Genomic DNA, 26818 nt, shown 5'->3' on the forward strand with positions numbered 1-26818 from the left:
TCAACTTTTTTGGCAATATACCTCTAACAGTCATTGGCAATAGTTGATGCATTAAGACATGCCAATCTTGAGATTTCAACCCCACCAATTTTAAATCTTGCATATTCACAAGTGTTCTGATATTTGATGAGTACCATTGTAGTACCTTGACTCCACGTAAACACTCACAAAAACTTATTTTCTCTTTTTTTGATAAAGTATGAGTAGTTGGAGGCAAATATGTCTTCTTATCCCCTTGGCGTGGAGCTAATGTAGCTCGTATGTTCATTCAATCAAGTCTAATCTAGCATTGAGTCCATCTTTAGTCTTACCTTTTATATCTAAAAGAGTTCCAACAAGACTATCACACACATTTTTCTCCACATGCATCACATCAATACTATGTCTCACATCTAATGTCTTCCAATATGGAAGATCAAAAAATATAGATTTCTTTTTCCATGGACTCTTTTCATTTGGAGGTATCTCAACATTAGCTCTTGACCTCTTATCTCTTTGAGATTTAAGCTTTTGAGTTTTACTAAAAGTAACATTTATACCTTTTACACGTTCATAAACTTCAATCTCAGTCAGTGGTTGTGGAGCATCTGTATAGTCTTGTTGCCTATTGAAAGCCATTTTTAATCTCCTATAAGGGTGAACTCTATCAAGAAACCTCCGGTGACCCAAGTAGACTGTCTTTCTACCATGGACAAGTTGATAATAACATGTATTATCTTCACATATATATAGGGCATGCCTTAAGCCCTTTGACACTATACTCAGCCAGATTTCCATAAGCTGGAAAGTCATTGATTGTGCAAAAAAACATAGCATGCAACTTAAAATTCTCTTTCCAGTATGCATCAAACACTAACACAACTTCATCCCACAAATTTTTTCAAGTCATCAATCAAAGGTGACAAAAAGACATATATATCATTACCAGGTTGTTTTGGGCCAGAAATCATCAAGGACAATAATATATATTTGTGTTTCATACACAACCAAGGAGGAAGATTATAAATCACTAACATAACTAGACACGAGCTATGCTTGCTACTTAGGTTCCCGTGTGTGAGTATTATTATTATTATTATTATTATTATTATTATTATTATTATTATTATTTTATTATTATTATTATTTTATTATTATTATTATTATTATTATTATTATTATTATTATTATTATTATTATTATTATTATTATTATTATTTATTATTATTATTATTATTATTATTATTATTATTATTATTATTATTATTATTATTATTATTATTATTATTATTATTATTATTATTTTATTATTATTATTATTATTTTATTATTATTATTATTATTATTATTTTATTATTATTATTATTATTATTATTATTATTATTATTTTATTATTATTATTATTTATTATTATTATTATTATTATTATTATTATTATTATTATTATTATTATTATTATTATTATTATTATTATTATTATTATTATTATTATTATTATTATTATTATTATTATTATTATTATTATTATTATTATTATTATTATTATTATTATTATTATTATTATTATTATTATTATTATTATTATTATTATTATTATTATTATTATTATTATTATTATTATTATTATTATTATTATTATTATATTATTATTATTATTATTATTATTATTATTATTATTATTATTATTATTATTATTATTATTATTATTATTATTATTATTATTATTATTATTATTATTATTATTATTATTATTATTATTATTATTATTATTATTATTATTATTATTATTATTATTATTATTATTATTATTATTATTATTATTATTATTATTATTATTATTATTATTATTATTATTATTATTATTATTATTATTATATTATTATTATTATTATTATTATTATTATTATTATTATTATTATTATTATTATTATTATTTATTATTATTATTATTATTATTATTATTATTATTTATTATTATTATTATTATTATTATTATTATTATTATTATTATTATTATTATTATTATTTTATTATTTTATTATTATTATTATTATTATTATTATTATTATTATTATTATTATTATTATTATTATTATTATTATTATTATTATTATTATTATTATTATTATTATTATTATTATGATGATGATGATGATGATGATGATGATGATGATGATGATGATGATGATGATGATGATGATGATGATGATGATGATGATGATGATGATGATGATGATGTAACCTATAGTTTGTAATATGTTGTGTTAGAATAAGTCTACAGTTAGTATCCTATTAGATAGGAGTGTCTAGAGGTATACTCAGATATACACTCTTGTAACCTGGGAAGTTGTAACTGAATTGAAAGTTTGAATTCTCATCCCGTGAGGGTTTATACCATCAGTACAATGTCCTAGTCTTAGATTTCTCGACTCATGGCCAAATACCCTACGACGTCGGCTATATAGTATTATATTTATTTCTTATATTTTTTATTTGTTATTTATAATGTTGGCTATTAGTTAATAGCCGACGTTATAAGTTTTATAAAAAAAAATTAAAAAGTCTCTAACGTCGGCTATGTATATAGCTGACGTTAAAGGCCCGACGTTGTATGTGAATTCTGTAGTAGTGCATATGACAGGTACATCATGTTTAATAACATTCATTTAATTTGTATACTATATTCATAATATTTTTTCTATATGATCATAATAACATAAACTTAATATACATAAACAGTAAATTGCAAGTACATCATATACATTTACATTCATTACGTAGTATGTTCATAATGTTCTTTCTATATATTCATTAAAACAAAGCTTTTTTTTTTTGAAAGGAGCCTGTACGGCATTTATTGAAAATATTCAGAAATAGATGCTGGCGGATCGTAGTCCGAGTACATAGTAGCTGACTGAGATAAAGCAGTAGATGCTAAAGTATGAGCTAAATAATTATCTAGTCTAGGAACATAATGAAGTAAACAATAATCGAAAGATAATATACTAGTTCTGCAGCTATCAATGGCATATCCCAAGTACGATCTTGACGAGTGTGTCATAGATGATAGGTATTGCTGAAGTACCAAACAATCCGTGAAGAGATCGATAGACTTTATTTCGCGACTTCTTAGCCACGACAAAACTTCCTTGCATGCATAGGCCTCCGCCATTAGTGGTGAAAAACAGTCTCTCATAGGGGCAGTCATAGCCGAAATATAATGTCCTTGCGAATCTAGAATAATAGCTCCTACCGCCGTTTTGTTCGTCTGTGGGTCGTATGCCGCATCGAAGTAACACTGCTTCCTTATATCTCGTGTAGTTCGGAGTTCCATGCTTTGCGTCGGCGGTTGTAATGTATTCTGCATGGCAGCAATGTTGTTGGGCGTTGCCGAGAAATCTGCTGCAGCCATGTGAGTATCCACCACGGTAGCAACTCGGCCGGGTGACGTCGTGGAGGTGTGTCGCGAATGCAGACCAGGATGGGCTAATTTCCAAGCGTTCACAGCTGATGATGCCATTGCAATTACTTTCTGCGGCCTGGGCAAGGCTGCCTCCCATACAGCCCCATTCCTTGCCCGCCAAATATAGTATAGAAGTGCCACTGCATAAATAATTCCATCATTATCTAAAATATTCAACAAATCATTGAACCAATCACTGAAAATATTTGTGATACAATTGGGGATTGGAAGGTGGGATTGTGCCCAAATGTTTGTCGAATAAGCACATGTGATCAACGAATGCACAATATCTTCATGCCCAATTCCACACATGGCGCATGTTGGATCAATATCAACTCTCTTTATAAGTAAGTTCTTCGTAGTGGGTAAAATATCATTCAGAGCTCTCCACAGAAATGTTTTCCATTTTGGGGGGCTTTAAGCTTCCATAATATTTTCCATTTATCAAAGGCCCCAACCGTTTGGGTGTAGTCACCTACTATCCTTCTATAACCACTTTTAACCGAATATTCTCCTTTTGGGTCCCCATACCAGTACCACAAATCCTCATAATCGGGTGACACAGGTATTTTTAAAACCCTCTCTACATCCTCAGGATTCAAAATATCAGTTAGTATTTCCTGATCCCAGGTTCCTGTCTGCTGGTCCATCAGTCCCATTACCTTTGCCTATGCCAATTGGGGTGGCCTTTCTGTTATAATTCTTGGGTGACTCACATCTTGTAGCCATGGATGGTCCCAAATCAAGGTCGATTTGCCATTCCCAATCCTGCGCCTAACCCCTCCACAAACCAAATCTTGTGCTGCCAAAATACTTCTCCAGCAAAAACTTGGATTATTTCCCAAGCATGCTTCAAAGAAAGAATTAGTGGGATAGTACCTGGCTTTATAAACTCTTGAAACCAATGAATTAGGCTGTGTCAGAAATCGCCACGCTTGCTTGCCCAACATTGCAAGGTTAAAGGCACGCAACTCCTTGAATCTCAATCCTCCATATTCCTTTGGGATACATAGTTTATCCCAAGCTTTCCAATGAATACCCTGACCATCTCTCGATCTCCACCAATATCGATTCATTGTTCGTTCAATGGCAGTGCACAGAGTCATAGGGAGTAAAAAAACGCTCATTGAAAAGGTAGGCATTGACTGTGCCACACTTTTCAATAAAACTTCTTTTCCTGCCTGTGACAAAAGTTTCTTATTCCACGAGTCTATCCTCTGCCTTATCTTATCTTCAATATATGAGAATGCCACTTTTCTATTCCTGCCCACAAATGATGGAAGCCCCAAATACTTTCCAAAATTCTGAGCCTGCATTACTCCCAACATATCAGCAATCTCCTCCCTTATTTCACTTCGGGTATTCTTACTATAACAAATGTTCGATTTGTGATAATTAACTGCCTGGCCAGACATCTTCTCATATTCCGACAAACAACGTTTCACCACACCCGCCTCTTGAGTATTTGCTTTGAAAAAAAGCAGACTATCATCAGCAAAAAATAGGTGGGTAATGGAGGGAGCTCCTCTCGCCACTCTACATCCATGTATCTCCCCTCTTGCTTGTGCCTGTTGTAATAACATTGAAAGCCCCTCAGCACAAATAATAAACAAATAAGGTGACAGGGGATCACCTTGTCTTAAACCGCGAGTCGGGGTTATTTGATCAGTCGTCGAACCATTTACCAGTACACTGTAAGACACAGTGGTTACACACATCATTAGTAACTCTATCCATCTTTCATCAAACCCCAGTGCCCTTAGCATCCCTTCCAAAAACGGTCATTCCATACGATCGTAAGCCTTAGCCATATCCAGCTTTAAAGCCCCCCAACCTGCTAGTCCACATTGTTTCCTGTTCAAAAAATGGCCAACTTCCGCCGCTATCAAGATATTATCTGTAATTAGTCTTCCAGATATAAATGCACTCTGGGATTCAGAAATAATACTCTCCATTAGTGGCTTCATCCTGGCTGTAATTATCTTTGCCATAACTCTGTAAATAACATTACTCAAGGCAATTGGCCTATAATCAGAAACCATTTCCGGGGTTTTCTTCTTGGGGATCAAAATAATGTTTGTTTCATTTAATTTGCCAGGTATTGAGCGAGTATTCAAACAATTCAGAATATAAGTAGAGACATCAGAACCCACTACATCCCAAAAGTGTTGATAAAATCCAGGGTTCATACCATCCGGCCCTGGTGCTTTATCAGGATACATTGAAAACAGTGCTGCTTTAACCTCCTTCTCCTCAAAAGGGCGCAATAAACTCTCATTCTGTATATCTGTTACACGTGACTGTATACTCCCAAAGAACTCATCATCAATAGTAGGAGTACTCGAGTTAAAAATACCACGATAATAATCCAAGATTTCATTCGTCATGGCATCCCCCTCAATCCAATCCCCATCACTATTCATAATTTTAGTAATAGAATTCTTTTTCTTTCGATGAGAAGCATACCTGTGGTAAAATTTGGTGTTTAAATCCGCATCCTTAAGCCAATGCTGCTTGGCCCTTTGCCTCCAGTACGTATCTTCCTGTAACTCAATACGAGCCAAACATTCATCTAGTCTCCGGAACTCGGCTAGGGATACTGGATCCGTACATCCCCGCAGGCGCAACTGTTCCTTCCGTAAATTCAATATTTTCTCACCAAACTTATGGAATCGGTCTCCACCCCAGCGTGTTAACCGATCACCACATAGAGTGACACACTCCTGCAACCCTCTGCTCCTTCCCTCGCCCCATGATTTCTCCACCACCTCTCTACATCCCTCATCATGTAGCCATGCCATCTCAAATCGAAAACCCCTTCTCCGACCACCCCTCCTTCCCCGCAGATCGAGAATCCCAAGGAAGAGGAAGGAATGATCTGACTTCCGGGTTAATATATTTTGCACATTAGCATCAGCCACCAACTCCCTCCAGGTTTGAGAAGCCAAAACCTTATCCAATCGTTCCTCTATCCAGTTGGGCGTGCCCTTTCCTTTCTCCCAAGTATATGGATATCCAGACATTGGCAATTGTGTCAAACCACACTCCTCAATAGTTTCTCCAAAACCCCGTAGCAAGCTGTCTGGATGGGGATTCCCTCCTCGTTTCTCATACTGATATAAGAGATCATTAAAATCTCCAATAATTACCCATGGCAGATCCGATCTACTAGCCAATGACCGAATAAGATCCCATGACTCTCTTCTCTGGGGGCGCTTCGAGAATCCATAAAACCCAGTCATCCTCCACTTATCAAAACCTGGCACACTCACCTCAACATCTATGTGGTTATTAGAGTAACCCATTATTCTTGCAGTCTCATTCGTTCTCCATAACAAAGCCAATCCTCCACTCAATCCAGTGTTATCCACATTCAAAAGGCCTTCGAAACCCAGTTTAATCCGAAGTCGCTCTGCATGATCTCGGTTAACCTTGGTTTCCATCAGAAATACAAAATCGGGTTTCTTGCGGGACACTACGTCCTCAATTTCCCGAACTGTCCGTGGATTACCCAAGCCACGGCAGTTCCAGCTCAATGTACTCATTGGGTCGGGCGGGTCTGCACTGCAGCACCCGCCATCTGCAAGTTTTTTTGAACATCGGTCATTGCTATATCCTCTTCCAACACCACTCCCTCCCTCACCCGATAGCCCCTACCACCCTCAACCTCAGAATTCGCCAAACATAAGTTGTCTGGCTCGATACCCACTCCCACTTCCACTCCCCCATCAACCTCCCCATCCACTCTACGTCTCTTCGGGTCCACCCTAACTCCCTCTTCCTCCCCAATTACCCCCTTCTCCCTCGACATCCCAACCTGTCCGTCACCACCCTCCCTCACAGCATTACCAACCGCCACCCTTCCCCTCATTCCAACCGTATCCCCCCCCCCCCCCCCCCGTGCCTGTCGCACCGTGACCGTATCCTCCAATACCAAACCCAATTTCCTTCCTCCGCTCTTGCCCCATCTTAAACCATTTATCACCCAATGTCTTTGCCGGATTATTTCCACCCGCTCTCATAGCCGCCCCAAATAGATATTGATCCGGTGACAATAGCGAACGACGAGCAGCTAAACAGAATTTATCAGTATGCCCCATCACACCGCAGAAAAAACAGAACATATGCAAACGTTCGTATTTGAAATTTATCCAGACCCACGTTCCATCCCGCATAATCATCTTCATACGTCGTTTCAATGGAACTGAAATATCATGTGTTATACGTACCCGGTAGAATGAAGTCCACGGCCGTTCAAAATTACGTTCATCATACCGCAAGTATACTCCCGCAAAATCCCCGATCCGCTCAAGCACTTTTATAGTCCGGTATCCCAATGGAATATCATAAACCTGTAGCCAGAAATCCACCGTGTTCAACACTACTTGCGTCGGGTCCTCCCCATCATTCAATACCTGGCAAAGAAACGTCGCATTCTCAAACGCCCACGGACCTTCCTCCAATACCCGACGCATGTCTGCCTCGTCAAAGAATGTAAAGAGATATAAGTTCGGGATAACGTCCGTGATCTCAATTCCCATCAGTGGCCGCCATGCCGAGGCCATGACTCGCTTCATCACTTCCACCTTCATGATTCAGTCCGTGAGGAACCGGCCAACCAACGTCCATGTGCGACGTTCCGGCAGCGGCATCGCAACAGCGTAATCTTCGTCTTCAAAACGCACGCCCTGTTCCTCGTCCTCCAAACTCATTCCCGCAGTCGTCGCTGTGAGCTCATGCACATCCATCGCTGATTCGTTGTTGTCCGATCGTTCGGACGCAAGAAAACCTCGTCGGAACCCTAGATCTCAGGGGGGTACGGTAGGAAACCCTAATATCCAGGGAGGGAGTTTTTTTTTTTAAATTCTATTCTAATATTATCCATTAAAACAAAGCTTAGTGTACATAAACATTACATTAAATTAATAATTTTATATGCCTATAAATTTATTTTTTTTTTAAAAAAAAAATATCAATGAGTGTCATTTAAGATATCTCAATTGAAGTTTTTTAAAGATATATTTTTAATATATTAATTTTATTTGTAAAAAAAATAAAAGAAAATAATTAAGTTAGAACAAAATTTAAAGAAAAGATAAGAATATCTTAGGGTATCTCTATTGTAAAAAAAAAAAAAAAAAAAAAAAAAAAAGGGGGGGGCACGGGGGTCGGGGGAAGAAAGTTGGGGTGATGAGTTTTCCAGGTAGATTGTTTTCTTCGGATATATTCTTTCAAAAAGGCTAAACTCCAACCCCACACCCCGACCCAACAGAGCGTTTGCGAGGATGTAAATCATAGTAATTTTTCTTCGGATATATTGACACGGGCGCATGGCGCACATTAACAAATTTTTAATTTTTAATTATGTTAGGTTAGATAATTAATTATCAATCATTTTTTCAAAAGGTTGAATCATGATTTATATAACTATGTATATCATATATAAAATATACATTTTTAATATATTAAAAATAAAATACATTATTTGTGTATTGAATTTACATTATTTAAATACTAAAAATATATTACTTTGTATATATTATCAAATACTATACATTCGGGACTCAAATAATATACCTTTAACATATTAAAAATATATACTTTTATTGTTGATCCACATAAAAATTTGTCGCTAATTATCCTTTCCGTCAAAAAATCACGGCGAAACCCAGTTGGGACCCACATAACGTATCTTAGAAGGCGAGGCCAGAAACCGTAAGTCGGACGCAAAGGGAATTGATGAATTGATGATAATTTCTTTTTTGCAAACAGGGAATGATGATAATTGATAAGCAGAAATGGGCAAATTGGAATAGTGGTATTTCAGTAATTCACCGGGATATCCAAGGCTTTTTGTTGGACTCGTATCAAACTCGGAGTTCAAAAGATTCGTGCTTGTCTCGTAATCGTATCCACATCGGATTTAGATAAAAAGGGAGAAACACAGTTCAACTATCAAAGAATCGTTGCTTAGATTGGCACCCATTCACACCCAAACTATCTCATAGCCAAAAAACTCTTTTATTCTTCAAGTATGCCCATACGGTTATATTGGTCTATTTATTAAATTTAATTTTAAATTAATGTTCATTTAGTCAATGTTATTGAATTGTATTTTTAGTTTTCAGTTTAAATATTTATTTTTAGATTACATGTTGATTTATATTGTAAAGTAGGTTTACTACTATGAACTTTATATTTATTTCATTGGAAAATTCATAGTACAATTTCATTACACACACACATATAAAATCCGGATCAGGTGTGACAAACTCCTTCCATGTGGACGTGTGGTTGTCTATGGTACACTTAGGAGTGGTCTGTGGTGCACTTAAGATTTAGGAGTGATTTGTGGTGCACTTAGTAGTTGTCTGTGGTGCACCACCAAATACTGGCATGTGGTGCACAGTGCACTACGAGATGTCTGTAGGGCACATAGGAATACTTGATGGTGCATTGGACTCAAAACACTATCAAGCATATCTAAATGCACTAGTCTATCATGAAATTACTAAAATGTCACTACAGCACCATCATTTGGTGGTGCACCACAGACCAATCTGTAGTGCACCATAGACCACTACTAAGTGCACCACAGGCCATCACTTAGGGTCCGTTTGGAAACCTGAAAAATGTTTCCCGAAAAATGATTTTAAAAAATTGACTCATTTTTTGAAAAATATTTTAATTTTCTTGTGTTTGCCTAAATGTTAAAAAATTATATTTTTCTGTTGCAGTATCTGTTCATAAATACTTTCTCAACCTATGAAGCACAACGAGTCAATATCACTTCCACTGAGGCTGGAACCCACAACCTCTTATATGAGAGAGCAATTTAGTGCCACTAGACCACAAGGTCCTTAGCAGAAATTACATATTTTATGTTTGGTTGTTTTTATAAAAAATGAACACATTATTTTGTTATAATAATAATAATAATAATAATAATAATAATATTATTATTATTATTATTATTATTATTATTATTATTATTATTATTATTATTATTATTATTATGGGGTGATGGTTGTGAACTTGTGATGGTGGTGTTGGTGTTAGTGGTGTTAGTGTCTGGTGGCAGTGGTTGTGTAGTGGTGGTGGTGGTGACAATGGCGGCGGCGGTGGTGGTGATGTGGTACGTAGTGGTGTTGGTGCCTGGTGGCAGTGGTTGTGTGGTGGTGACAATGGCGGCGGCGGCGGTGGTGATGTGGTACGTAGTGGTGTTGGTGTTAGTGGTGTTGGTGCCTGGTGGCAGTGGTTGTGTGGTGGTGACAATGGCGGCGGTGGTGGTGGTGATGTGGTACGTAGTGATGTTGATGTTAGTGGTGATGGTGTTCGTGGCGATGGTGATGGTGTTAGTGGCGGTGGTGATGTGGTAGTGGTGGTGGTGATGGTGTTGGGTGGTGGTGATTGGGGTGGTTGCGGTAATAATAATAATAATCCGAAAACTAACTTAAAAATGAAGAGAGTGAAGAGAGAAATGGAAAATAAAGAATACAGAAATTATATTTCGACTAAAAAAGTAGTAAAAAACTATGAAGATATTTCCACCAAATTTAACCTTTTTTTTTATTAGCGATAATTAATATTTTCCTTTGACTTAATTTACCTTGAGTCTCTGAGTACCCAAACACTAAAAAATCTGAAAATTAATTTTTTTCGAGTCTCCAAACGGACTCTACAAAATAACTTAATTTTCCTTGATCATACAATGGAAGATTTATGGTCTAAGTTATTTGAAGATAACTATGCAAATTGTGAATGTTGTGCTTCAAATAACTTAGACCACAAATCTTCCATTGCATGATAAATGGATTTATTACAACATTTTGTTATAGTCTGGATTCTCTTACAAAAGAAATGAAAATAATAAGTTTACAATCAAGTAATCAACACCAAAATATAATTATGTTTTAATCTTAAAACTCTATAATACAAATCTTGATTTTTTTTCTCCCACCATTCATCGGAGCCACTAATCTTATTTGTACTAAAATCCCACCCTAAACCAGTTTCTTCACGTTTCAGTTGCTTCCAAGTTCTCCATTATTTTTTCATAGCATCCCACTGTTGAGCATATAACCATTAATGTGCAATTCAACTATCAGCTTAGGCTTTTAGTTGAGATGGAACACATGCTTCAATTTGGTATCAGAGCCAGACCAAAGGTCATGTGAGAGGAGCCGTGTTGAGCATATAACCATACAATTCAACTATCAGCTTAGGCTTTTAATTGAGATGGAGAACATGCTTCAATTCCCACGAAAAAGTCAAAAAACGTTTTAATTGGAAGAGATAAAAGAATAAAGATGGAATTTTTTTTAGAAACAACTATCTTATTTTTAGAACATTATCAAACAGAGTTTATTAACAACTTAAAATAAGCTTATATAAGTTACTAAATATTATTTTATCTTTTAAGGACGGGGTGAGGTTGAAATGAGTTTTTACCCCAGAAAACCTGAGTTAAAACAATGGGGAAGACAAAAAGTGGAGGTGGAATTAAATGCGGTTGTTCAGGATAAGTGCAGCTGGGTTTCAAAAAAGTTGAAATATTAGCGCATGAGAGTGGTAGTAGAACTAGGAAGAGGAAGATATGACAAGGGTAGGGCAGACGAGAGAATCTGTAGGAAAAATCCATTATACTCCGTAGTTTCTTACACTTGTGACGATCAACAAAATTCCAACCAAAGATATAGTAAAATGAGTGAATGTTAGGATAACCCCAAAGTGTCGCATATCCCTCTCTCTCTCTCTCTCTTACTGTGATTTGCGGAAGAGTGAGAGGGAAAGTGGCCCCGCCAGATCCGAAAAACGCCAGTTCTTTTCCACATTTGGCGTCCTTGTAAATCAACAATGGACTAAAATCTATGCATCCGTTTCATGGCTTTTTCTACAACACAACAATAAGACCCTCCCACCCCTCTCTCTCTCTCTCTCTCTCTCTGTATGCGTATGAACACTACAGCTCTTTCTACATCAGTAATGGGTTTTTCTTGATTCTTACTGGGGTTTCAAGTCTGGGTGTCTGGTAATTTCTCAATCTTCATTTTCTTCTTTCTCGGGTGATATTAGTGGACCTATGGGTCTTCTTTTCTGTCATTTGTTGTTTTGTTGCTCATAAATTCTCCTACATGATTGTTCCTAGTATAGCTTTGTCTTTGAGTCACTCTTTGTTTTTGTATTTGAAGATATTGATGGCTGGATCTGTGCATTGCCGAGATTAGATTTTCCCCCCAAAGAATTTCTGTTCTAGACTATTTGTTTCCATACTTGAAGCTTAATGCAGGATGAAATTTCTCTCTCTCTTTCCTTTTCTCTTTTTCTTTTTCCTTTTCTCTCTTTTAAGTGATTTTGGGAGATGAATTTCTTTTGTGATTGTTAGAGTTTAAAAGGAATTGTTGTTCAAATTTATCCTTTTTCTTTGGATCTGAATATACTGTTTATTAGACTCTGGATAAGGCACACTGTTGTTGTTTTTATTTTATTTTATTTTAGTCATTTTTGGTATGTATTGTTTCTTTCTCCAAAATTTTCTGATCTTTGGCTTCCTTTTTCTGCTCCTCTGAAAATAACTTGAAATTTGGTCTTCCAAACATTTACTTTGAAACTGTGCTACTTCAAGAAAACTGGTCTGATTTGTGCCTTTTTCACATAATTCTTGTCCTTTAATCTGTAGGTTTCAGTAATTACTGGTATTTGGTTTTAAGAAAAATCTGTTGCTTTGCTTTGTCTTATTACATTCTATTTGCGTGTCGAGTTTGGATGGTTAAATGATCTACTTTGTGTGTTGTGGAGTTTCTAGGCATGCAACTCGAGTTAAGTCTGCTATTGATCCATAAGCTTCAAAGCAGCTTTCCTTTTACACTCATAACATGGACAAAAACTCTTTCTTGTTCTTCACACAATTTTTTAAGGAGAATGAATCTTCAACTATTTAGATGTTACTATGTTAGGCTTCATATGGTATTTTGCAACTTATTGGTGGTCTTAAGAATGTGTTAAAAGAAAGCTTATGTTCACCTCACTTAGAATCTGTCATACACTTCTGGTTGTACAATGTTTGAGTGGTTTGTTTGACAAAGGAGTTAACTTGAGGTTTTCTTCTGTTTCTTGTCGGGTCATTCCAGGTCGGGATTAAAAAAAATGCAGTGTACAAGCTATACTCTGGGATGTTACTATCTAAGAGACCTTAATGTAGGCCTTGGTGGGTGTTCATGGTCGACGGCTAACAGTGATATTGTATGGAATGGTGGGCACAGGGTCAATGTTTTGTTGCCTCCGCCTACTATGGATCACGATCTATGTCCTCAGAAGGAAATTTGTAGACAGATGATGCTAAAGCACGAATCAACATTCAAATATCAGGCAAGCTCCTCTCAGAGATTTCGAATTTGAATCTTTGAAGGAAATCGTTTGAACCTCACTCGTATAAAATATGGCATATGAATGGAGCAACTTTGTCTTTTGTTTTCCTGTCATTTGCTTAATTTTCAAGAGGCTCCCTGTTATCTAGGGTGCAACGATTTTGCAAAATGGGTTAAATTCTATTAGCTAGCAATGCTTATCGCAATGTTTGGTACACATGAATTGTAATTCTTTTCCCACCTTATTCTTAGCAACCAAAATTCCATTGTTTGGTGGGCGGAATTGCAATTCCCTCCAACCGTTGAATTGAAATTCCGAATCCCTCCCCTAGGAATTGAAATTCCATGGAAGATGGGAAGAAAAGAAAGTATTGTGTGGACAAATTTGCCCTTGTTCCTTCTTCCATTTTATTATTACACAAGGGCATTTTAGTCTTTATATCACTTCTTCCCTTTCAATTCCTAGTAATTCTATTCCAGCCTGCCTACCAAACAATGTAATTTGAATTCCTACTTTATTATTTTCTCACAGAATTACAATTCTTTTCCCCTAATTCCCTCCTTCCAACCAAATGCCCTGTAAGTTCTATAGTTTTTGTGTCTTTTGTATACTTAGCCTGTCATTATTTACTTGGTGGTTCACTGGTTCAACATTTTGGGTGAACTCTTTTTTTCTAAAAGAAAAATTTCCCCTTTCCAGGTCTATGAGCTGCACCGCCTATATAGAAGGCAAAAGGAACTGATGGAGGAAACTAGAAACAGGGAACTATTGGCGCATAGTTTAAAATTGCCTTTGGTATCTGAAGCAATGTCGGAAATCTCCATGGAAACCCACTTGCCTTCAAGGAATGTCTCGGGTATTAGGCCCTCTTTTCCGAGTCCACAGATGTTTCAAGAACCTTCACGCTTTGTAGCTGGAAACAATGAGGAACTGGCTACTCACAAACGTGCAATACAAGATGATTTTGAAGGATGTCAACATTCGTCATCTCAAAGAAAGAAATCTAGGAAGAGAATGTTGGATCTTGAACTTCCGGGTGATTTGTACATAGATAGTGAAGAGGAAAATGAGGTTCAAGTGCCTAAGACCCCAATCACAAATCTATGGCCCGTAAATGAATCAAAACTTGCCTCTTTTTACCCGGAAGGTTCTTCCATGTCTGATTCAAGTTGCAGGAAGACCAACTTATTGTTCGACTTGAATGAGCCTGCACAGCCAGATGAATCAGAATTCCCAAGTTCCTCGAGTCTTCTTGAATCTGATAGCAGTCAACATGATATCGCGAATCAGAATCAGGATCTTTCAGAAAAGGAAAAGTCAAATGCAGATTGCTCTTTGCCAAATAAAGAAACTTTGCTTGATATTACGGTTGGAGAAGGTCATTATGATGCTTGCAAAATTAGTCCACTTCTCGAGAAAGACAAAGAAAATGGGCTGCTACCTTGCAATACTGAAGCCGGTAGGGTGCTGTTTAGTTCTTTTCATATATTCTAAACATCTGTTGTCTTTGTATGATAGTCTCCGCCGTTTTTCAAAATTAATATGAGTATTAGTTTTGCTGAGTTAATACCAGATGGGGTTCTCCGAGTATAGTGACAACGCCACATTTAGTCCTAAACGTTCAATTTAACCACCTCTGGTTCTTCAACTTTCAAATTTAACTAGTGATGGTCCTTTCGTTCTTTAAGGGAAAAGTTAGGACCCTGGTTAAAAATTTGAAAGTTGAAGGACCATGGATAGTTAAATTTGAAAGTCGAGGGACCATATTTGGTTAAATTGAAAGTTTAGGACTAAACGTGTCTACTCGAAGAACCACAGTTGGTATTAACTCTAGTTTTGCTATTTGCGTCTTATTATTTTTATCATCTTACCTTTTCAGGGGGAAATAGAAGCGATTTGAATCAATTTGCGGAAGAATCCTGCTGTCTGACACCAAGTAATGAATGTAAACGAAGGAGAACTTTAGATTCAAAAATCTCCGAGAAGAATTGTGGTGAAGCTAGTATTGATGTTCCCTCTTTTGTTTCTTCTCTGGGAAAATCAATCAATGACTCGGAGGAGTTTCCTATTTTGGTTCAAGCACTTCCATGCATTAATGACACTTCACTCAATAAGTGTCATAAATCTTCTATTTCCAAACCTAGGCTCAGTCGAAGAAAGTTCAACCTAAACAAAATAAAACCTGCAGGCTCCCGTTCAACACGAGATGCTGACAGTGTTAACACTTCTGGGCCAAATGGTACTGCAAAATGCTTTACGATTTCTGAATTTTTGGATTTTAATTCAGTTACGCCTTATTACTTGTCTGGTGTTGAGCTTTCTGACCCGAACTCTATTTCTTGTTTAAATCCTTGTGAACCTGAAGACAAGGTGACAGATAGTAGCGGGAAGTACGAGGCTGCTGACAGTAATTTGGATCTTATTCCTACCGAGCAACAAAAATATGACACAGAGAGAGATTTGAAAGCGCCTATTAGCCCAGAGAACCGGGAGTGTTCTCCGCCTAGAGCAGATTCTCAAGAGACACGGCTTGACAGATCTATTGGTTTATCCAAAGAAGGTGGAGACGAAGAAGTAAGTGACAGGCTTGCAGCAGATACATTAGTATTGATTTTATCATCCGGGGTGCACAAGTATTCGAAGACCGGTATTGAGCAACCCGAAGTCTCTATTGGCTGCCTTGATTGGTTTGCTGGAATTGCATCTACTTTGGTAAATGATCAAAATGATCTTCTTCGGTCTGGTGTGCATGATTGCATTGAGGCCAGGAAAAAGAACGTGGCAAACAGCAAGGCAAAACATTGTGCTCGTAAAGTGAAGGTCGAGAATGTGAAAGAAACAGTTGATGCATCTTTGCCTTGTCGACTAAAAAAGACGAAATCAGAGCCCGAAACGAAGGATCGGGCATGTTCAGGGAGGAGAAAAGCAAGGAGTGGCCATGCTAAAGGGATGAGAAGTTCGAAAGCTTTGAAGACAAGTGCATGCTCACATTTCAAGCAGCAAAATGATGGTAAGAAGCTCAGTTCCGCTGAAAGGCGGTTGGAAGTGTGGGGAAGTAAGAAGAAGCGAATGGCTCGACGTGCTACGAGTACACCCCTTTTTTCGGTTCAGGTATTTGGTATTTCAAGCTAAGGGCGAGCAAATTTCTTCAGTATAAACAAACAGTACAGCAAACAAACCTCATTGCTTCACTCAATTCACTGCATATAAGTTAACTTGGTGAAGGCCTGAAGGGATTTACTTTTGTTTAGATTTTTGTTTTTTGTAAGAAGAATTGAACAATGAAGGTTCTTTGCTTGGCCTATCTGCTGATCATGGGATATCTTGTGTACATACAATTCTAGCTAGGACTGAGGATTTGATTAATGGTAACTTACAATTAAACTATTGAACTAGGTCTAGTTTATATAAGTTAACTTGATGGATATATTGGAGATGGACCCGAGCAAATTGATCTATTGGAGTGGAGCAAGATGGGTTTGTTTGGACCCGGGGCCCTGGGGCGGAGCCCCACCTTGGATCCCTAGCCGCCTAGGCCAAGTCCCGGGTTCGACCTAGGTCTCGTCTTGGGACTCGGCTTGGGCAAGGCCTTGGCCTAGGCCTCGGTTGATGGCATCAGGAAGGGTCCAAGTAGTTGCAACTAACTCCTTGTTAGGGGCACAAATATTTCTCAGTTGAGCTGTGGAAAATACAAGGTTGGTCAGACAACTGGCTAGCTTAATAATCATAAGGTTTGCTTAATAATCATAAGGTTTCAAATTCAACTTTCTGTGTAAGCTGTTTGTTAGCCTTCCTGTTTTAAGTTGGTTAATTATGTGCGGTTGGTCAGACAATTGGCTAGCTTGATAATCATAAGGTTTCAAATTCAACTTTTTGTGTAAGCTGTTTAATTTGTTAGCCTTCCTGTTTTAAGTTGGTTAATTATGTGCAATTTAAATGCTAGCTAGGATAATAAGATAGTTTTCATCCAATGCACACCTTTGAGTAATTGGTGCTTTTTTTATTTATTTATTTTTAAAATCCCAAAGATGTAAATAGAACAAACCATTTAAATTTTCAATCACTTCAAACTAACACAAATTGTCCTAACTTGCATGAAAAATGAAAATTTGGAAAATAATACAAATATAAAAATTACAAGGGTATACATATATACAAACATTCTTTTCTTCAAATATGTAAAAATATTCATTATTTATTAGGGAGTAGTCATGAAGAAATGTGTCCAACTGAGCATAGCATTGAGTGATTTTATACCTTTCAAATTCAACTGTAAGTACAAATCCAATTCCAATTTAAGGAAAATGCATAAAATATACTCCGTATTAATTACGACATGAATATGCAGTAGATGACAAGAGGCAGCAACTAACACTGAACTTCATCATTAATTGCCCAATTTAAATCTCCAAAATGGTTATCCATTCTTGAAAATTTTGCAGCATTTAAACTATGAAGTTACCTTTGTTAAGACATGCAAAAAGGGTAAAAGAGTGAAGGCAAAATTGGAAGAAATACGAGAATAATTGGAATCTACATTCAATTTATGGGGCTTTTGGTTGCCATGAACAAATTAGGAGAAAAAAAATTACAATTTTATGAGAGAGGAATAATGAGGAAATAAGATAGAAATTCAAATTCTATGTCACACACACACACACACACACACACACACACACACACATATATATATATATATATATATATATATATATATATATATATATATATATATATATAAGGTTTTCGACTTATGTCAGACTAACTCTCACCCTATCACTAGAATATTGGTGTTCAATGTAGATTTTTCATATTTAAATCAAGAAAATCAATAAGTCGTTGCCGTTGCCATTAGTAATCAAACTTGTAATTTTGTGGTTACTAAGTTAAGAGTCACCAACTTGTTTTTTATTCATTAGTTATAAAGATGATTTTTTGTTTTTTTTTAATGGATGTATTCTTTTTCAATTTGTACTTTATTTTATTTTTCTTACCATGAGCTTATATTGTACCTTACAATTTAACTTAACTAAAGTAATAAAATTTTAGATCTAAAAAAGTTGGCTACCATAACATTAAACATGTTAGATGGTCAATTTGACTTATTTTTAACATTAAGTTTTAATATTTTTAGGTTTTGATTTTTTTTTAAACGGGACAATAGATCTATGATCTGGAATTCTGTAAGACTATTTATAAATTCTGTTAAACCATTGTTCACAGTGCTCTCGTAGCTCAGTTGGTTAGAGCACCCGTTTAGTAAGCGGGAGGTCTTGAGTTCGACTCTCAATGAAAGCATATGGCTGACCTTTTTGCGCGATCGCTGATTTTTCCCCTTGCAGATCAACCTAAGTTGCCTAACAATGAATGAATGATGAATTCATGAACAAGGGCTTATAAATCCAGATTACAAAAATTTACAACCATCCACCATGAGACTTTTACACAAATATATCCACCAAAAATATGATGTGATGAGGCAGCCAGACATGCAGAAGGCAGGCTATTAAATGGTTAAACGACATTGACCTCAAGCTAAGCAGCCATGTTTAAATAAACAGAGTTCAAGTTCATTATTTTAAATCACATGTAAGTGTACAAATTTAGTACAAATTAAACATTAGTTGGCTAATTTATTTATTTTTATTTTTAATTAGATTTAAACTAGACTAAAATCCTTTTTAGACCACTCCCTATCAACTAATATTAATTTGAATGGCTACAATTTATTGGTTGGTTGAGAATGGAAGTCAGCATTACGCATGGAATGAAGCTTTCAAACAAAACATGTGGTTGTGGTTGTGGTTAATTGAAGACTTTGGAATCTATTTATGTGGATCATGTGATGGGGTGATCTTTACTATAAAAGGAAGACATCTTCTTTTGAAAATTTACTGATTTTGAGAATTCTATATTGAGTGAAAGGAATCTGCATTACAAAGCTATCTTATTAAATTCATTCTTGAATATCAATTCGCGTGGGATTAAAATCTGAGTTGCACAGTCAGTACCTGGAACAGCTGAAGCTTCGATTGAAGATTGTTATGTTGCCCCGCAGACGTAGGAGAATCGCTCCGAACTGCGTAATAATTTTCTGTGTTCTTATTTTATTTTATGCTTTCAAGTTCAGTTATTTACATTTGATTAAATAATCTAATTTAATTAATGAACACGATTGTTGCATAAAATAAAATCAAATAAATTTTTAAGTTTTATCTTGCATTCAAGATTCACGGTACAATTTCATCACACAATAAAAGAGCTCAGCAGAGTTGCCTACAAGTACCTTCTCTAATCTCTAGGATACAAACACGACTTTTCCACTGACCTTTTTTTCCAAATTATAAAACGGCATCTTATCTATCTATTGTGAGTTATCAGTTATACTTTTACTAGCAAAGCTTGTTTACACTACTTCAATGCCAAACAACACACACTAATTGTTTGTTTCAGCAATGCTATGAAAATCAACTAATCAATTTGTATAACATATAACTAAACTGCGATTGCTGTGAGAGCAATCTAAGCCACATTACTAGAATCTGAGATTCCCCATGTTTCTGATTGTGGTTCAACTAATTCATACTTCTTTGTTTATGTTCTTAAATCTTCGCAGAGCCCCACATTCATACTTCTTTGTTACGTTAGTGTGGCTTGACCCATTACTTGGGGTGTCGGCGACATTAGAGAGAACTCGAACAACTTGGTCTCTCAGCTCGTGGGATGGTTCTTGACGGATCACCCCATCAAAATTGACGTCATGAAGCAGGTCCTTGCCTCATTTTGGCGTCTGCTGTTAGGTGTTTGAATCATAGACCTCCAACCGAATTTGTTTCTGTTCTCTTTCTACCACGAAACCAATATGAGGCGTGTTCTGGATGATGCCCATGGTATTTTGAGAATTCTACACTAGTTTGTAAGCCGATCTGACATGGTGAACAGCCTACGCAGGTTGCGCTTGATACGGTGGATATCTGGGTGCAAATCTATGATCCCATTTGGATATAGTACGGATGTGGTTGTGGAGCGAGTAGGGGTTTCATCGGGACTATGATGAAACTGGATGAAAGGAATTTTTGGGGAACTTGGAGGACCTTCTATCGAGTTAGGGTGATGGTTGACGTGACCAAACCCCTCAAGCCGAGAATGAAGTTGATTAAGCGGGATAACACTTGGACATATGTCAACTTCAAATATGAGCGGTTACACATGTTTTGTTTCTTTTGTGGCCAACTCGGACATACAGATCGGTTTTGGATGGATGCGAGGCAATAAGGTGGTTGGTCCGTCGGGGGTGGTGGGCTTGCCCGAGTAGAGCGAGCAGTAGTTGTTACACGGTGAGGCAATCAATAGGGATAACCAAAATGGATAGGTGGTTGAGTGGAACTGAAGCGAAGGAGGGGAAACAAGTGTGGTGGGGAGACGTGTAGAGATGTGTGTGTTAGGAACATATGTATTAAGATTTTGATGATACCAATGTAACTTAGAAGTAGATCCCTAACTTTTTGTCATTTGTTTCATTACCTTCGTGTTAGACGAAAGGTAATTTAACTCATCATGTAATTCGTGTTAAGCTAGACAAACACACGAAACTGAGTTAAGTTTATTTTTTAGTTAGGTCTCTCTCAACGAAAGAAGAGCAGTTAAGATGAAGCACAGTCTCATATCTACTGGACAACGAAAGATGAGATGATCTTCTACTACAGAAAGCAGAAGCCGAAAGAAGCCTTCTGATCAAGAGACCTTTATGACTGTCAAGACAACTCATCTTCTCTCGACTCAAGAAGAATGTTGTCAAATGTCTCATCTGAAGATCATCCTAGGAATAAACTCTCCTAAGATTGAGAGCACACTTATCAAGGTGCATTAAATGCCACAATACTACTTTTCAGAGCTAGAAGACAAAATAAGCAAAAGTGCTTATCTCCAACGTCTATATAGTACAACTGCATTTAATGAAGCAATAAATGCACAAGGCTCTCCGGGTATTAACTACTGGATCATAGGTTTGAAATGCCATCTCCCTCCAACGGATGGATTTCTTCTCACCTATAAATACACATCTTCTCCACATAAGAAGGTGCTGGTTTTTAGAACAATTGAATTCATTCTCTCAAAAGCTCCTTATACAAGTTCACTCTCCCAAGCTTTTGAAATCGAGTGATTCAAGGTGTGAAATTTGAAGAAGACGCATCTGAATTCATTCGCACATCATTGAAGAAGTCTTGCAACTTTGTACACGCTGATTATCCATCTAGCCACCAGCCAGTCAAGACTTCAACGTGTTGGAGAAACTCAAAGATTATTCAATCCAACCCTCAACTCTGAAGAAGAAGTTGATAGAGGCGGAGTAAACTCGAGAAGTTGAAAAACCTTCAAGTAGCTGTCCGGCTTAGTGATCAAGGAAGCTATCATTGTGTAATTTGTACTAGGAGTGATAGTGCAAACTTTTCACGAGTTGTGGAAGAAGAGTGGAGTAGGCACAGTTGGCCGAACCACTATAAAAACTCTCTTGTCTCTGTCTCTTTACATTTCAGCATTTTACTTTCGTGCATCGCATTTCATTAGCCCTAACCGAAAGTTCCCCATAAGATCAAACAGTGCAAAGAAACTTAAAATTTACATTACATATCCGCTGCGTAATAACCCCGAAAGAAGTTATTTTCGTGAAAAATGATTTGAGTCTATTCACCCCCCCCCCCCCCTCTAGACTTTCCTTTCGACCCTACCAGGACCAACAGTGTGCATGCATGATGGTTTGAACATCTCTTTTTTGGCAGGTTCTGGCTCCCAACTCGCCCTTCCTAATGAGCACTTTGAGTTGGAATGGTCGTGGATTGGGCAACCCACAGACAGTTCGTGGAGTGGCAGGCCTTGTGTCTGCAAAAAAAAGCCAGACTTTTTTTTTTTTTTAGGTGGGACGTAGACATGTGGAGAATCTGAGGGTGCGGCTCGGTCTTGAGAGTTGTTTTGTGTGGACAGTGAGGTTCCCGGAGAGGGCAAGGCGGAGGGAGGTGTTGGATTTTTTGAGAGAACTAAAGAGGAGATATGATGGGGGGAAGAGTTGTGGGCTTCCGCGTTGAAAATGTATGGCTATTAGATGATGGGTGCAGGGGAGTGGTTGAGGGGGCTTGGCTACAGACAGAGGGGTGTGCTTTTTAGGATAGACTCTATCAGAGTGGGCAGATGTTGAAGAGCTGGGGAGGGGATAGATTTTATAAATTTGATTGGGGCCAAGCTTGAGGCTATAAAGAAGGAGATGGTGCCCTAAGGGGACGGTTGGATGAGATGTCCTTGGCCAGGTTTAGGGAACTGGAGGTTCAGTTAAGATTAACATTTACTCAGGAGGAGATTTTCTAGAAACAAAAGGGCTAAGCAGCACTAGCTAAAGGGGCAGACCGTAATACTAAATTTTATCATAATTATGCTTCTTGTTGCAGGAAGAAGAACAGGACTCTCTGGTTGAAAGATGTTAATGGAGCCTGGGTAGAGGGGTGCGCTCTGCACCCTTTGATCGCGAACTACTATAGAAGTATCTTCTCATCACCTAGATGCCATTGGTCCTTTCAGATAGCAATCTTACAAGCCCGGGCTTCGCAGGTTCAAAATGCAGCCTTCTTCATCATTTTGAGCTTGAAGAGGTAAGACAAGCTTTGTTCTCTATGGGGCCGGATAAATCTCCAGGGCTGGATGAAATGAATCCAGACTTCTATCAACATTTTTGGGAACTAGTTGGAAAGGATGTCATGGATTTTGTGTTGAGATGTCTGAGTGAGGCTACATTCCTTGAGGGACTTAACATGCCAACATAGTGATGGTCCCCAATAAATTTACCCTTGGAACTGTAGCTAACCTAAAACCAATTGCCTTGTGCAATGTGGTGTATAAGATCATGGCTAAAATGGTGACAAATCGCATGAAGCCCTTAATTTTGAGTATTATCTCTTTCACTCAGAGTGTTTTCCTCCTTGGCAAGCTAATCACGTATAATTTTCTAATTTTCTCGGAGATGGGTCATTTTTAAAGAAGAAAATAACTGGATAGGGTGGGTTGGGCAACTCTGCGACTTGATATGGCTAAGACTTATGACTGTATAGAGTAGTCCTTCCTGTAGACTATGATGCGGGACTTGGGGTTTGATGAGGAGTGAGTTAATTTGGTTATGCAATGTGTCTCTTCTGTGAAGTATAGAGTTTTGATTAATAGTTGTCCTAGTGAGGTGATTGTCCCTTCCCGAGGCTTTAGGCAACACCATGAATTTATCTTCTCTACCTTGGTTTAAAATTTGCTATAAAATTAATGATCCTGCAATATTATGTTTGGTTCTAAGGAATCAAAGCAAATAATTTATCTTCTGCTCCGTTTATGATGAAACTATCACTGAACGCCGCTTATCGTTCCTCGGCGAATCTATCAGACTTCTCAATACATGAATTGCCTAAACTGCGACCTACTACCCATTTGATAAAATCACTCAAAAACCACACCCAAAGTCGCACTCGGATGATAATCCCACATGAACCCTTTAACCACTCCACCTTTACGAAACTTCTCGACACTTCTCTGCCATCGCGTGGTTTTGGTCATTCTGCCCTTCTCTTTACGCAGTTCGGTCATCTCATTGATGTGGAGCACTGTAACTGCATCATCAGAAGATATACAGATTCTGGGAAGCATTTGTATTCAGTTTTCGTGTATACCCAGATGCACAGACTCGATATTCAACCCAATAACTCAACTTTTCCGAGCGTTCTCAAGTCTGCAGCTCAAATTTGTTACGGGAGGTTTGGGGAATCGGTACATTGTAGTGTTACCAAAATGGGTTTTGGTTCGGATATGTATGCCAACACTTCTCTTGTGCACATGTACTGTGTTTGCGGACAACCCAGCGTAGCTCGCATGTTGTTCGATGAAATGCCTCAAAGAAATGTTGTTTCTTGGAATTCTTTAATCTCGGGTTATTTGCATTGTGGGAAGTTCAGGGAGGCAATTCATGTCTTTCGAGAAATGCAGGGTAGTGAAATTGAGCCAGGTGAGATGACTGTGGCTAGTGTTTTGTCAGCTTCTGCTCATCTGGGGGCTTTGGATCAAGGGAAGTCAGTTCATGATTACATAATCAACAAGGGTTTGATGTTGAATGTTTATGTTGGCACTGCACTTATTGACATGTATGCTAAATGTGGTGACATTGATGAGGGTGAGAGGGTTTTTGAGGCAATGCGGGCGAAAAATGTGCAGACGTGGAATGTTTTGATCTCGGGATATGCCATGAATGGACGAGGTGAGGCTGCTCTGCTCACTTTCGACAGGATGATCATGGAAAATTTCAAGCCTGATGTGGTCACTTTCTTGGGGGTTTTGTGTGCTTGTTGTCACCAAGGGTTTGTTGAAGAAGGAAGGAAGCTTTTCGCAAGAATGAGAAACGAATTTGGTTTGCAGCCAAAGATTGAGCATTATGGGTGCATGGTTGATCTACTTGGCCGTGGTGGATTCTTGGATGAAGCTATGGAGATGATTCGTTCTATGAATCTGAAGCCGGACCCTGTTATATGGAGGGCACTACTTGTAGCTTGCAGATTTCATGGACGTGCAGAGTTAGGTGAATTCGCTTTCCAGAAACTCGTTGAGCTGGAACCCCGGAATGCAGATAATTATGTGTTGCTGTCAAATGTTTATGTTCATGATAAGAAGTGGGCGGAAGTTGGGGAATTAAGGAAACTGATGGATAGGAGAGGAATCAGAAAGGTCCCCGGTTGCAGCTCAATTGAAATCGAGAATGTGATGCATGTGTTTAAGGCATCAGATTCAATTGGACCGGGATTTGTGGATGTTCATAATATGTTGGGTGAAATGAAAGAAAAGTTGAAATTTGCCGGGTATGCAGCAGAAACAGGGATGGTTTTGTACGATGTTGAGGAAGAGGAAAAGGAGCATAATCTGATATATCATAGCGAGAAGCTTGCACTAGCATTCGGGCTTCTGAATTCATCGAGTACGACTTTAAGGATAATGAAAAATTTAAGGATTTGCCAAGACTGCCATCATTTCTTTAAGCTTGTTTCTGCAGTTTATAGAAGGAACATTATTGTGAGAGACAGATATCGCTTTCACCATTTCACTGGGGGTATCTGTTCTTGTAAAGATTATTGGTAGTACGTTTATGCTGGCTCCTTTGAGGCCGATTCGGGAGAGGATTAGCAGAATTGCAGCTATAACTATTATTTTCTAGGATCAATCATTCAATTTATTCTCACTGTTATGGAGTAGATGCAGATTGGAAGTACATGGAATTCCTGCATTGATGAGTAACTAACTGGACATGAAGTTGTTGGAAAGTGATAGGTTATGGCTTGATGAACCTCTCAAGTGTCAACAACACTGGGAGGAGATCATTAAAGTGAACATAAACTCGGATAACCCCGGCCAAGATGGTTAAAGATACAAACTTGTAAACCACAAGGTCACGAGTTCGAATCACATTTCTCTTGGTTTGAGCCGGTCAGTTATGGGCCACCTAGGCTGGTTTACTTTCTTGTGGTCCTTTGTCGGCTAATGTTTCGCGTTTCCCTCGTCACCTAAAAAAAAGTGAGCATAAACTCTAAATCTGCTTTGTTCCAAAACCATAACAAACACCACACCTATTTCATATCATTCTTCACACAACTCTCTCAGCCTTACAAATACACTATTACTTGATATTTTTCTTCTCAAGGATCAAATGTTCATTGTGTTTCATTTCATTTATAGCTTACTCAAAATCTTCCCTCACCTTCTTGATAGTTGCAAGGTTGTTGTTGGATATTGACAGGCCGGTCCTTAAAAAACTTCAAGTCCTGTGCAATAATTTAATTTATTAATTTAAGCCCTATTCATATATATATATATATATATATATATATATATATATATATATATATATATATATATATATATATATATATATATTCAAAGCCTGACAAAATATAAATTATTTAACAAATAAAAATATACCTAAAATTTCACTGTAAC

At 37.3% G+C, this 26818-nt stretch overlaps 3 protein-coding genes and 1 non-coding gene across 5 annotated transcripts; 3 read left to right on the forward strand and 1 right to left on the reverse strand.

The window, feature by feature from the left end:
* Positions 1-4110: 4110 nt before the first annotated feature.
* LOC109193518 (uncharacterized mitochondrial protein AtMg00310-like) lies at positions 4111-4518 on the reverse strand. The gene has a single exon (XM_019344360.1). The coding sequence runs from the start codon at positions 4516-4518 to the stop codon at positions 4111-4113; it is 408 nt and encodes a 135-aa protein (XP_019199905.1).
* Positions 4519-12015: 7497 nt separating this feature from the next.
* LOC109193581 lies at positions 12016-17209 on the forward strand. Of its 2 annotated transcripts, XM_019344456.1 has the most exons (6): positions 12016-12473; positions 13573-13810; positions 14510-15269; positions 15690-16049; positions 16176-16344; positions 16375-17209. In XM_019344456.1, exons 1-6 carry the CDS (start codon positions 12313-12315, stop codon positions 16940-16942), a joined length of 2256 nt encoding a protein of 751 aa, XP_019200001.1. In that variant the 5' UTR covers positions 12016-12312; the 3' UTR covers positions 16943-17209. The 2 variants fall into 2 exon arrangements, with proteins under 2 accessions (XP_019200001.1, XP_019200000.1); XM_019344455.1 differs by having other exon boundaries at positions 16176-17209.
* Positions 17210-19034: 1825 nt separating this feature from the next.
* TRNAT-AGU lies at positions 19035-19108 on the forward strand. The gene has a single exon. It is a non-coding gene; the product is annotated as a tRNA-Thr (tRNA).
* A 4947-nt stretch (positions 19109-24055) lies between these two features.
* Positions 24056-26578, forward strand: LOC109193492 (pentatricopeptide repeat-containing protein At4g21065-like). Its single transcript, XM_019344333.1, has one exon. It carries the CDS (start codon positions 24176-24178, stop codon positions 25961-25963), a length of 1788 nt encoding a protein of 595 aa, XP_019199878.1. The 5' UTR covers positions 24056-24175; the 3' UTR covers positions 25964-26578.
* The last annotated feature ends 240 nt before the right edge of the window (positions 26579-26818 follow it).

This window comes from Ipomoea nil, unplaced genomic scaffold (genome assembly GCF_001879475.1).
Source record: "Ipomoea nil cultivar Tokyo-kokei standard unplaced genomic scaffold, Asagao_1.1 scaffold1895, whole genome shotgun sequence".
In the NCBI taxonomy this organism is placed as follows: domain Eukaryota; kingdom Viridiplantae; phylum Streptophyta; class Magnoliopsida; order Solanales; family Convolvulaceae; genus Ipomoea; species Ipomoea nil.